This window comes from Microcaecilia unicolor, chromosome 11 (assembly GCF_901765095.1).
Source record: "Microcaecilia unicolor chromosome 11, aMicUni1.1, whole genome shotgun sequence".
Taxonomy (NCBI): Eukaryota; Metazoa; Chordata; class Amphibia; order Gymnophiona; family Siphonopidae; genus Microcaecilia; species Microcaecilia unicolor.
The window spans coordinates 40797720-40812090 of NC_044041.1; the positions used below are offsets into that span (position 1 = coordinate 40797720).

Sequence of the window (14371 nt, forward strand, 5' to 3'; positions counted from 1 at the left end):
TTTTTTTTTACACAGCTTTTTATCACTCCCGTGGGGCGGTAAAAATTTTTGCTCCCCCATCCGCGGTAAATGGCCAGATTTATTTATTTTTTTGCCACAGATTTACTATGGATTACTGCGGTTTACCACAGCTCCCCATCCCCGTGTCATTCTCTAGGTGGGACCTTGCGTGTTTTTGCTAGTGTATCTCTGCTTATTATTTTTTCATTGTTATTTGGTTGAGGTTGTTGTGCTATTTTGAATCCCTTCCTCTTGTGTTTTGTGTTGTTTTGTTTTTAGGCTGATTTTGATTTTTAATGTAAACTGTCTTAATGCGTAATCTTTATGTGAATGGTGGTAAATTAAATTGTACAAAATAAATAAAATAAATATTCCACTTAAGTGCTGTTCTGTAAATATGCACAGAGTTACAAGATGGGGCATAGGACAGGGGTGGAGCCAAGGTAGGACTCCCATTTATGGTATAGATTATAGATTGCTGGATATACACGCATGACTTATAGTACTTAGGTGTGAACATTTACACCAACTTTATGGCTGGCTTAAGTGCATGTGCCTAAATGCTAGATGCATGTATACCCGGTTATACTAGTGTCCTTTAAAGGAAAGTAGGCGCTCGGTAGGTGCCCTACAGGGTCTGACTATAGGCACCTGTGTTAGAATTGCCCTGCATATGTTTTTAATTACCCCTATATGGTAGTGAAATCTGGAGCCTACACAGGATGGGACCGATCCTCAGTATAACCCTACAGATCCAGTCCTGTAAGCATACCCAGCATTCATAGGAGCCGACTCTGTGGATGCTGTGGGTGCTTGAGCACCCCCAATATTTAGAGAATTCCTTGTATATACCCAGGGAGGGGTTATTGCCATTGGGCTTAGCACCCCCAATAATTCTGAAAAGTAGGCTCCCCTGCCAGGATTTAACTGATACTCTCCCCCCCCCCCACCAACTGTATGTAATGACAACAGAAACTAAAATGCTAAGAATACTCTTCAAGGTGGTCACACATCCAAACACACAGACCCTCACCAAATACAGAAGAAGGAGCCAATAGAAACAAAAACATGTAAACACTGAGCTGTAAAGCCCAAGATACCAGACTCTGCATGCAGTGCAATACTGCAGAAATTTATTTATTTATTTGTTACATTTGTATCCCACATTTTCCCACCTATTTGCAGGCTCAATGTGGCTTACATAGTTCCGGACAAGCGTTCGCGGACTCCGGTATGAACAAATACAAAGTGATATGTGGTAAGATACAGTTCATGTGGAAACAGTCAACGGAAGAGTTGTGTTATGTCCATTACATACTTTAAATTGTTGTGTTGCAGAGATCAGGCATAAGTTGGATCGGTAGGGTATGCCTTTTTTTTAACAGGTTTTTAGTGATTTCCGGAAGTTTAGGTGGTCGAACGTTGTTTTTAGGGCTTTTGGTAAAGCGTTCCACAGTTGTATGCTTATGTAGGAAAAACTGGATGCGTAAGTTGATTTGTATTTAAATCCTTTGCAGCTTGGGTAATGCAGATTTAGATATGTTCATGTTGATTCGGATGTGTTTCTGGTTGGTAGGTCAATGAGGTCTGTCATGTATCCCGGGGCTTCACCGTAGATAATTTTGTGAACCAGGGTACAGATTTTGAAGGCAGTACATTCTTTGATTGGGAGCCAGTGTAGTTTTTCACGGAGGGGTTTTGCGTTTTCCCAGATATAAGCCTGGCTGCCGTGTTTTGCGCGGTCTGGAGTTTCTTTAAGGTTTGTTCTTTGCATCCCGCATAGATTCCATTGCAGTAGTCTACGTGGCTTAGTACCATTGATTGTATCAGGCTGCGAATTGTTTCCCTCGGGAAGAATGGTTTCACGCGTTTGAGTTTCCACATTGAGATGAACATTTTCTTTGTTGTGGATTTCACTTGGCTCTAATGTTAAGTTACGGTCCATTGTAACGCCGAGGATTTTCAGCCTGTCTGAGATAGTGAGGGTGTAGTCTGGAGTGATGATACTTGTGGGGTTGTCCGCGCAAAGTTGCCCAAACCCCAGTGGCAGTTAGAGAAACCACTTTAGCAGCTGCAGTAGATGGAGATCCGGAGCTAGGGAAGAAATAGAAACAGAACTGTATTTCCTAGTGCATTGTGCAAGATACATAGATAGAAGGGGTGCTGTGCATTCAAATCTCTAAAGCCAACTCCAAAAATAAGATCATTTTCACGCCCTGTGTTATATGGGTGTCTTAGACCTTGACAAAACTGTCAGTGGAGGAGTAGCCTAATGGTTAAAGCAGCAGACTGAGAACCAGGGGAGCCCAGTTCAAATCCCATTGCAGCTCCTCATGATCTTGGGTGAGTTGCTCAATCCTTCATTGCCTCTAGTACAAATCTAGTTGTGAACTCTCTGGGGACAGAAAATTACCCTCTATACCTAAATGTGTAGTATAGCTTTCAGACTTGCAAGTGGTATATAAGGAATTAAAAAAAGAAATTCCATTCTCTTCAAACTTCAGAGACTCCAGCTTTTTTTCCCCCAAGGCAATTACAGCTACCAGTTAGAGAATGACATGGGGACGCGGACGGGGTAGGGACAGAGCCTGTGAGGACAGGGACAAACTTGGTTTCTGTCACTTTCTATTTTGAAGCCTGTTAATGAACTGGACTGTTATTTATGTTTGTTCGATGCAGACAACAGTATTTTTATTTTTGGGAAAAACAAGCAAACATTCTGACCACAGCTAACAAAATTTGCATGGGGGATCCTGTACATCCTGTTACCAGAACATCTAAGAAGACATCTTCTGTTGCAGGAGGGACTGTGGAAGACAGCAGAGCTAGACTGAATCCTGAGATTGTTGATGACTTCTTATTCATCCACAGATTAAAAAATCATAACAGTGCTTCATAGGGCATGTTTTTCCCCTCTAGGGCATACAGAACAGGTTGTATTTTGTACCCCTGGACAATTTAACAGGGGTACAAAACGGGAGAAGAGCTAGGCTTTCTCCTGCTTATCACAGCATACGATTTCTTTTGATGAGGGTACAGGTAATGATGCTCCTTGGAGAGGACCTTAGAGATCTGAAAGGTGTGTAAAGGGCTAACTTACCCCCCTGTTTACTTTGAATGAGCTGTGTTGACATTGTTGCGTGGCTTAGTAAACAAGGGGGGGGGGGTTACTGTTTAAGTACCTTGTTCTATTTTATTTGAGGACCTTGCCCATCAAATATCGGGGCCCTTTTACTAAGCCACACTAAAAAGTGACCTGTGCTCTTTTTAGCGCATGGGTTTCCCATGAGTTGAGGCTACATTTAGTACAGCAGTAAAATGGCCAAAATTTCTATTTTCCCCTTAATGGTCACATGCTAATTTCCCAATTAGTGCATGGCCATTAGCGTGTGAGCTCATACCACCACATATTTACTAGGCAGTAATAGCTCCTGTGTTAACTCCGCGCTATTTGGGCAGTGCATGGCGATTTACCCATGCTATGCCTACTCTTTGCCTCCAAACACACCCCCTTGCTAAAAAATATTTAATATTTTTTAGTGCGGGATTGGCGTGTGCTGATCCCAACAACTACCGTGGGATGCTTGAGCATGTCCCACGGTAGTGCCATTTTAGCTTTTGGTAAGCACGCATTAGTGCTTATCACTACTTTGTAAAAGGGCCCCGTGGAGTTTTACATTTAACCCTGTAAGGTGCTGGTAGCTAGTGTAGTTTTTGCAGGGGAAGGGTGTGTTGCGTCACGCCGCTTGCAGCCTTCTTTTAGTCGTGCTGCAGCATTCTGAATTAGTTGGAGCTGATGCAAACTCTTTTTTTTTTTGCTTTGACCAGTGTACAGGGTATCACAGTAGTCTAGATGTGATGCTATCATGGCTTGGACCACTGTGGTCAGGCTCATCTTTTCTATTTATGTAGAGACAATTTTTAAAGGTTGTTTGAATTTGTAGGATCAGGGTGAGTGATGAGTCTAGCAGTATCTCGAGATTCCTGACCTGTGATTTTAGGGGGAGTTCATACTTCCCAAAAGGTATTTTGAAGTCAGGAATCTGTCCACTTGTGTTAGGTACCCAATGAATCTCTGTTTTGATTGGGTTCAGGCAGTTGTTGTTTGCCCATTCCTGAGTTGCAGGTAGACAGGCAGTCAGTTTACCCAAGGTTGTGGGTAGATCTGGTTTCAGTGGGTATGAGTAGTTGCACATTTCAGCACAGATAGAATTTTGTGTCCATTGACCGAAGCAGCTCAGCCAGAGGCTTGAAGTAGATATCTCTTCGACAAGATATATCACAAAGATCAACATGTGTAACTGTATAATTTAACATGTATAACTGTATAGTCTTAAAACTTCCAGACTGTCTTATAATGTTTTATAATGTCTTTCTGCTTTAACGCCTTCATGTATTTTACCACCATGTAACACAAAACCCTCTGTAAACCAAATGTATATTCACTGCTATTTCCAGTATCCATGACGAAATGTAAGCCACATTGAACCTGCAAAGAGGTGGGATAATGTGGGATACAAATGCCATAAAATAAATAAATATTAAATAAAATAGAAGACAGTATGGATTCCTGTGGCACCTCATATATATGTGATATTATTATAAAAACAGAAAATCTGAATCAGGTACCCCAGCCATGTACTAGAGAGTTCAGGAAATACCAATACCATATACTGCCACTATCCCCTAAAAGGGTCCAGTGCAGTTTACATCATTTCAGCAATTTAAACATAAATTACAATCTAACACACAAATAAATTACAGCAAATTCAATAAAAACTATCATTAAGATAAAGATAAATGAACAAATAAGTCTTAATTTTTTTATGAAAAGAGAGATAACTAACATCTGTTCTAATGTTAGTTGGAAGCACATTCCAATAACGGATCATAAAATATGAAAAAATAGTTTTAACTATCTTGAAGCATCAAACCCCCTTCAGAACCACTGGACGTAGTATCGGTGAACCATATAGCCTCAGAAAATCTACCTAGAGAAACTCTAACTAAGGGCCCTGTTTACTAAGATGCGCTAATGTTAAAGACATCCATGTACTCCTATGGATGTCTCTAGCATTAGCAAATGCTAAAAACGCTAGCGCCCCTAGAGCACGGCTTAGTAAACAAGGTCCTCCTGTCTCTAATTAAGGAGGAGGTAAGGACGTAAATAGCCTGAAAAAACAAAATGATTTGTACAGTATTCTCTGTTGCACCAGAAACCAGTCAAACAAGTTCTATATAGTGAAATACTGTCATATTTTTTGAGGTTAAAGATCAACCTGACAGCAGTATTGTGGATCAATTGCAATTTTCTCAATAATTTTAACTGTCCAGTGCTTACTAACCAGTAATGGCTTTATAGGGTCACAAACCAGGCAACTGCCTGGGGCCTCGCATCCTAGTTGAAATTTTGCAAAGTGGCCACTGTATTTGTATTTTAACCCTCAATTATTTATTTAATTCCCCAAACAGTACTAAGTTTCAATGTACAACTTTCATTGCACTTTGTATCACAGAAGAAAAGAAAAAGACCACCATGCAAATTTCAGCAGTCTACATTGTAGCACTCAGGCTAAATGTACCTATGGGCAGCTGGGCTCCCTTTATGCAGGTTCCCAAGGCAGCTACCTCTTTTGCCTATAGGTAAAAACAGTCCTGAGGCCATGTACTCATTATCCTGTCCTGCAGGATAAATGGACCTTCATGTTCAACACAGCTATGGTTAGGCGTCCATACTGGCTCAGTGGCTACCACAAGTTAGGTTGCAGATCCTCTTAGGAATAATATAGACATTTTTTTTTTAGTAGCCAAATAATGCAGCACAGAGTTTTATAGAATAATTAGTAATTCAGATACAATAAGATTGATAATGCTGTATTTTGAGTGTTACCTGTGATCCCATACTATGTCAATTAATACATTTTTTTGTCTTCCTACAGCTCAATCCTCATGTAAGCCCTTTCCAGAGAAAATTTGTTGGTGAAGTGAAGAAATGTGAAGAACTGGAGAGAATACTAGGTAAGCAAGCTGTGAAATAATTGTATCAGTTTGAAACTCAACAACATATCTAGAATTTTCTGTGTATATATGTCATTGAACTTGTGAAAAGGCTGCTAGGATGGGATTGCTTTGGCTGCTCGGCTATCCCTTATTAGACTAAATTGTGTCCTCCTCCTGTCTCTTTCTGTCCTCTGCCTTTCTCTACCTTTTTTGACTGCGGAACCCTCCTGTGAGTCTGCCTCCCTCCCACTTCCTCCCCCCCTCCCCATCCGCCCTCCCCTGTCTATTCCTACCCTGCCCCTCCCTCTCCAGCCCCCATGTCCTCGACCCCCTAGTAACCCCATCCACCCTATGGTGCAAGATCGTGGATGGTGGGCCCCCTCCCCCAACATAAAACTTCACCTGTTCCTTGTGTTCTGTTAACCTACTATGTATTAATGGCCCCAGTGTGCTTTCCGTTCGCCCCCGCTACTCATGACAGATCAATGTGCTCACATCTACCCATGTCTAGTTCCATCCCATATCCATACAATCTGTACCTCATTCATTCAGTGGTCCGGACTCATGGCACCTGATTTTCTTCTGTCAAGTAGTCTTTGAGGCCATGTTGCACTTCTTGAGGCGTGCAGAAGAGTGTCCAAGTTCCATTTTGGAGAACCTTGAGTTGCGCTGGGTAATTAAGCATGAATCTTCTCTTTTGCGCCGCGAGAGTTTTGCAAATTGGTCCAAAAGTGCGACGGCGCTCCTGAAGCGCTATTGAGTAATCCTGGAAGATTTTTATATTGTTTCCATCAAATGTAAGCATGTCCCACTTTTGCCGCGATCTGCGGAGTATCTCCGTCTTGTGGATAAAGTTGTGGACTTTTACTATGATCACTCGTGGTCGTCCTCCGCCGTTGGTTTTGCGGCCCAGCCTGTGTGCCCGCTCCAGGCATAGTGGCCCTGCGCTGTCGGACAGTGCAAATTCTTCCTTGAACCATCGCTCCAACTGCGTCTGGAGCTGGCTGTCAGGGACTGACTCTGGCATCCCCACAAGTCTTAGGTTTGACCTCGAACGATTTTTGAGGTCGTCCAGTTGTTGGGACTGCGTGTTGACCAATTTCTGCAAGTTCTGCACTTGTTCTTGCAAGGCGCGCTCCGCGTCTTCCACCGTCACTATCCGCTCCTCCAGATCCCCCGTCCTCCGGGTTGTATCTTCCAGCAGGGTTTCCACCGCCGCTATCTGTTCAGACAGCTGGGTGAACTGGGGGGCCATAGCTGATTTTACTGCCTCTGTTAACTGGGTAAGTTGCGAGGGAGTGAACAGCGACGGCGGGGTCAGTGTTGGGCTGGCGGCCATTTTGGTTTTGCCGGCCCCGCGTTGTTTCTCTGCGTCTTTTTTTCACCGCCTTCCCTGGCATATCTTTCTCCACTCGGACCAGGTATTGTTCCATATACCTATTTCTTTTTAGGTTGAAAAATCGCCACTTCCTGGCTCGTTTTCTTCAGTTTTTAAGGCTGCTGGGGGAGGGTTCCTCGAGAGCTAGAGAAACACGTCCTCTCCTCTCACTCCATCACGTGATCTCCACAGAAAGCTTATCAGAGGCTTTTTAAAGTCTTGCTTGATCTGATTTCAGCATTTCTACAGTGAAGCTTTTATTGGGTCACTGTAGTGATTGATGTTTGAGCTACTAAATGAGAGATATAGATTTGAATGGAGGATCAGAGGTCAGAATGGTCTTAGGTGCTGGTGCTGAAGTAGCACTTACGTCCCTCAAGGAAAGGATGAACCAGTTTCTGCCTAGCACCTGATGGAAGATCAGAGGAAGATTATGACTCTTGAAAAATGAAAATCTAACATGTGAAAACTACTGGAACCTGAGGCTCCCTGATGAGAGTCAGAAAGGAAGTGGTTATGGAAGTAAGGTACCAGGACAAATCAGCCCGAACACAAAATAGCCCTGACAAAAAAAAACGCCCTGACAGATAAGCCCCTGAGAAAAGGATCTGCCCACAATTTGGCTCCTGAAATGAGCCCCAATAAAAGGGTCCACCCCTGACTGTTGTACCTGTTCTGCTGGGCTGCTGTGTATCCTGCTGTGTCTCACTGCTGCTTCTGTGTGTCTCACTGTTGCTGCTGCCGTGAGCTGAGGTACTTGCTCAGGGTTGGTCTTAGTAGGAGCGCTCCTCCGGGGTCAGACAACATCTCTGCTTCTCCCCACCTCAAATCCAGTACCCCATCCTCACTTCTGGATTCTTTAAAATTGCCTCATCCCCGGCAGCGATTAAGGTACACTGCTGAGTCTGGTGTCGGGGTGTTCCCTCTGCCGGGTCCCGCCTTCTGTGAGGTAACTTCCTACTTCTGCACAGGGGATAATTTGAGAGCGGGAAATTCGCCCAGAGACGGTTACATAGTAACATAGTAAATGACAGCAGATAAAGACCTTTACGGTCCATCCAATCTGCCCAACAAGATAAACTCATTATACATGGTATGCGATACTTTATATGTATACCCGAGTTTGATTTGTCCTTTCCATTTTCAGGGCACAGACCGTAGAAGTCTGCCCAGCACTGTTCTTGTACTAAAATTTCTGAATTTAATGTCGAAGCCCCTTAATATTTACACTCCAGCCCATCCATATCTATTCCGTCAAGATCAGGGCACAGACTGTAAGAAGTCTGCCCAGCACCGGTTTAGCTTCCCAATTACCGGTGTTGCCACCCAATCTCCGCTACGATCCGCTACGATTCCGTGGATCCATTCCTTCTAAACAGGATTCCTGTGTGTTTGTCCTACTCATGTTTGAATTCCATGGTTGGGACCCAGTTGGTGAGAGGAGGGTGCTAGCGTAGAGCACAAGCAGCAGGTGCAGGCAGACCTGACCTGTGCTGGGGATAGACCCTCTAAGTGGCCGTGGGATAACCCCAGGCGGGTGGCTAGGCGTTTCGTGACAGTAACCTTATAATTAAGTTCAACAGAGAGGGTCCAATCCAAACCTGGAGAATCTTGTAAAATTCGATCTGGAACCCATCATCTTACTTGTAGAGGTTATATATACTTCAAATCCTCTTGTATGGATTGTTAATTGTAAATGTTTTTTTTTCTTTTACATTTTGTCATTGAAAACTTAATAAAATGTATTATTTAAAAAAAAATTTTTTTTTCTGTTGTATAGCTGAGGTGAGTTCTCCATCTGAAATAGGAGCATTAAGTAACCTCATGTTCATCAGAAACCCTAGGGGCCCTGTTTACCAAGCCTCACTAGTGTTTTTAGCACTTGCTAAATGCTAGAGTAGGCCATATGTTCCTATTGGTGACTTAGCATTTAGTGCTGTCTAAAAACGCTAACGTGCCCTTAGCGCTGCTTAGTAAACAAGGCGCTAGGTAAGTTAAGATTATCTAAATACATAGACCCTTCCAAAGATCCCTCAGCCGGTGGTTCATAAAGGGCTTCATAAAAACATTTAAAAATTACATTGATTTTCAAAACGGCAAGCTACTTGCTCTCGGTTAAATCTAAACAAGTCCTTTCTAAGATTTTGCAATTGCAAGATAGTGCTGATCGCAAAACCAATTTGCGACCTGCCACTATCTTGCAATTGTAAAATTTTAGAAAGGTTTTGTTTAGATTTAACTGCGAGCAAGTAGCTTGCCGTTTTTACTCTCATGAAGGAAAAGTTGGTATTTACAGTAAATCAAAGATTTAGTAGCCCGCTAGGGGACTAGTGCATTTAAGGCAGTTTGGGATGCTAGGTGGTTGCTTTTATGGTGTTCGGTGTGATGAAGACCAAATGCAGTTCTATTCTTAATTATTTGTTTTTCAAGTCGTAAAATTTCTCTCTCTCTCATTTTCTTTTGTGTGGATGCATATGCAATGATTTCACCTCTGAGTACATCTTTAGCCATGTCCCATGATGGGCATGAGTAAAAGAAGTGGGAAACGGACCATGGACTCCAGAAACGAGGGAAACAAACTCAATGCTTCAAGAAGATTTATTGATCATGGACTCGACACAGGACCTGTGTTTTGGCCTACGGCCTGCTTCAGAAGTCTGAAAACAATTACATATTACATACAATATTAAATAAAAATACAACTGATGAAATTAAAATAGAAAATGTACAAAATGTCTGATACAAAAATTAATCTAAATAAATTATAAAGTGATGAACATAAAAAATATGGTAATTAAAAATATGTTTTGATTAACAATAAATATAATACATCTTAGGGTATGTTTACTAAGGTGTGTTACCGTTTCTAACACGCCCTTAAATTTAAGGTGGGTTAAACACTAATGCACCTATACATTTCTATGGGCTCGCTAGCGGTTAACACGTGTAAACCATTTACATGCGTTAAAAACGCTAATGTGCCCATAGCGCACCTTAGTAAACATAGGCATTAGTCTCTTGATTTGTGTTAATATAAAACTCAAAACTCTTACTGTATAAAAAATGCCAAAAATATATTTAACAATTGGAAAATATAAAATATTGATATTAATACCACAATATATGACATAAAAATGGATAAAATTAAACATGAACAGAATATAAATGTTGGTAACATAAAAATGAATACATTTATTTGATATATGGACTGACCTCCGTGGGATCTTTGAGTTCTCCACCAAGGTGGATTTCTTCTGGACCATGATGGACATGTGCATCATTGTGGGCTTTAAAATCTTTCCATTTTTCCTGTAAAAAGGAATGGAAAGATTGATCCCAGTAAAGTGCAATAGGAAATTTCCACTGAAATCCACTGTGTCTTGGGGGACCCAAGTCCACATGAAGCCATATAATGGCATAATCAGAGACTCCATAAGGACCTATTTCTGCTGATAGCAAGTCAGAAAATGAGGTTCTAGATATAAATAAATAATCAATTCTAGACTGAGTGGCGTGAACGAGAAATGAGTATAGTCCCGGTCTCCTGGATGCAAGAGTTTCCATGCATCAATTAAATCCAAGAATAATGCAGAGCAGGGGTAGACCTCTAGAAAAATTGATGTTAGTATTCCCTTTTGAGCTGGGTTGATCTATAGTTGGGTCATAAATTGTATTGAAATCTCCTCTAATATCGATGTTATCTAAATAGGGGAGCAAAGCAACCATCAAACATCTGAAAAAGCAATTATCATAAAAATTAGGTGGATAGACATTACACATAATTAAGGAATGTTGTTCTATAGTTAATTTAGCCATAACAAAGTAACCTAAATTTGTACATTTAGGCTTTTGCGAAATAAAATGAGAACTCCTGCTTTCCTATGAATTGCAGGAGACTCAACTAGGGAGCATACCCACCATTTTTGAAATTTTTTGCGTTCATCTGTGGTGAGATGAGCTTCCTGCAGTAAGGCTATATCCGCTTTGTTCAATGTTTGCAGGATTTTTTTGTCTTATAATAGGCGATGCCACCCCACGTACATTCCAAGAAGATACTTTAAGAGGATTCGTAGAACCAGTATTCTTTATACATAAGGGACAAAAAAAATTGCTTAATATCTAAGAAATAAAGGGAGGTTGTTCCAGCCAGCAACCTCCACAATAAAACAGATATCCAAAGACACAAAGAAAAATGCAAGTGAAATAACTAATTACAGACCAGTAGCATCCATACCACTAATAACCAAAATAACCGAAGGGATGGTAACAAAACAACTTACAAACTACCTAAACAAGTTCTCAATACTGCATGATGCCCAATCAGGATTCCGATCGAATCACAGCACTGAAATAGTACTAATTACATTAATGACTAAATTTAAACAAATGATTGCAACTGGCAACAATATACTCCTCCTACAATTCGACATGTCAAGTGCCTTTGATATGGTTGACCACGGAATCCTACTACATATACTTGAATACTTTGGCATCGGAGGCAATGTCCTAAACTGGTTCAAGGGGTTCCTAACCCTGCGCTCCTACAGGTTACATCAAATTCAACTACGTCTGCAGCATGGACACCAGAATGTGGAGTACCGCAAGGATCACCCCTATCACCAACCATTTTCAACCTAATGATCATTCCCTTGGCAAAACTTTTATCAAGCCATAACCTCAACCCATATATATACGCCAACAATGTAACAATATATATTCCTTTCAAACAAGACATTAAAGAAATCTTCAACGAAATCAACCAAAGCTTACACATCATGAACACCTGGGCAGATGCATTTCGATTGAAACTGAATGCAGAAAAAACTCAATGCCTGATACTCACCTCCCAATACAACACAAATGAATTCACCGCTATAAACACACCAAAACTAAATCTTCCTATTTCAGATACTCTAAAAATCCTTGGAGTTACTGTTGACCGCCACGTAACACTCGAAACTCACGCAAACAACACAACCAAAAAGATGTTCTACAGCATGTGGAAACTGAAAAGAATAAGACCATTCTTCCCAAGATCCGTCTTCCGCAGCCTAGTGCAATCACTCGTACTCAGCCATCTGGATTACTGCAACTCACTGTACGCAGGTTGTAAAGAGCAAATACTGAGGAAACTTCAAACAGCCCAGAACACAGCTGCCAGACTCATCTTCGGGAAACCAAAATACGAAAGTGCGAAACCCTTACGAAAGATGCTACACTGGCTCCCATTCAAGGAACGAATCACTTTTAAAGTATGCACACTAGTTCATAAAATCATTCACGGTGAAGCCCCAGCCTACATGTCTGACTTAATAGACTTACCACCCAGAAACGCTAAAATATCATCCCGAACTTTCCTTAACCTTCACTTCCCAAATTGCAAAGGCATAAAATACAAAGTGCTACACGCATCAACCTTCTCTTATATGAGCACGCAATTCTGGAATAAACTACCACGCAACCTGAAGACGATCTACGAGCTGACCGACTTCCGCAAATCGTTGAAGACTTATCTCTTCGAAGAAATCTATTGAAAGGATTAAAACACATGAAGCCCACGCATACTGTTAGTACTGCATCAATACATACTCATTTATACTCTTATTCCCCGAAATTCTAACACACTCAAACCTTAATCTACAGGTAAAAATGTAACAACCAAAAGTTCTTTAGCTATTGTTCTGTAATCCTATCAGTATCCATTGTTCTTCCACTATTCCATTGTTCTGTTCCATTGCCCTATTCCCCTTGCGATACGTAGATTTTATTTTCACTTTACTCCTCACAATGTAACCATAATCGAGTTGTAACAAATTGTACTTCTATCAATACCATGTATTGTAAGCCACACTGAACCTGCAAATAGATGGGAAAATGTGGGATACAAATGCAATAAATAAATAAATACAGCACCACGTGGGATAACTGGTTGCAACCTTTAATCTCTTCATCATTTTTTTTGTTTTGTTTAAGAAGCATCACAAAATAACCAGGCTGCTTATTGCTTTGAAGTGTTCATGATTTGGATCCCGTTAACATTGCTGGTTGAAGTTGAAATTCTACTCAGTTATGCTTTACGTATTTATTTTGTGAGCGGTGCAGTGTCCAAGCTGAACTGAGCCCAAAGTTATTCTGCCTTCCTGCATTTACCTTTGCATCTTGTGTTGGTAGAGGTGACTGATAGCAATATGATCTCTTCTGAGTTTGCCTCTTTGTTTCTCACAGGATATTTGGTGGAAGAAATAAAGAAAGCTGATATCCCTCTTCCCGAAGAAGACGTCGCTCCTCTAGCTCCTCTTCCAAAACATATTTTGGACATCCAGGTAAACTGGAATTTATTTTTCCACAGAGTAAAAGACATTTTTTTCTCTTCTTTTTTGCACTTTATGGAAATGGTTTAAACAGAATAAAAATACTAAGCAGAAAGATGAAAAAATTGTATATATCATCTTGAATAAATTTGTAATAAGCCTACACTCACGCTGGCCACCTCACCTAATCAACGTCATCACCCCCTAGTGATTATCGTCATGATATGCACAGATGCCATTCTGCTTGGAACATAAAGTTACAGTGGTTTTCAGTCAGGAGGATTTATTCCTTATTAAAAATGTGTATCCAGAGAAAGGCTATGATTTTCATAGACTGGTGCAAGGGTTTCAAGAAAAATGGTGGAAGAGGGTAAGCATATTTATGAAAAGTTGATTCGTGATTCCCTCAAGCAGCATCTGGCTGAGTTGTGGGCCAACTTGAGTCAGGGTGGCATTGATGCTGTGGTTGATCAGTGGAGAAAATGACTCCAAGCATGTGTGCGTGCCAATGGGGGCCATTTTGAACATTTGCTGTATGTGTATTACAAATGTATTCAGAATGATATATCCCAAATTTTATTGCAATTGGTCAAATTCTGACAGTTATGCGGAAAACAAGCTTCTGTTATATAGCTTCCCACTATTCCAGAGCCCGTGGGATAGTTGTGTTCATCAACCAGCA

At 41.1% G+C, this 14371-nt stretch overlaps 1 protein-coding gene across 2 annotated transcripts in view; it reads left to right on the forward strand.

Moving 5' to 3' along the window:
* Positions 1–14371, forward strand: part of ATP6V0A2 (ATPase H+ transporting V0 subunit a2) — an 83448-nt gene that overhangs the window by 2451 nt on the left and 66626 nt on the right. For both annotated transcript variants that reach the window (XR_003943730.1, XM_030217665.1), the window contains exons 2-3: positions 5940–6018; positions 13604–13701. Coding sequence is in view for 1 of the 2 variants with exons in the window: in XM_030217665.1 (XP_030073525.1) it covers positions 5940–6018; positions 13604–13701 (177 nt within the window). In the remaining variant the exon portion in view is untranslated. The remainder of the gene's footprint in view (positions 1–5939; positions 6019–13603; positions 13702–14371) is intronic.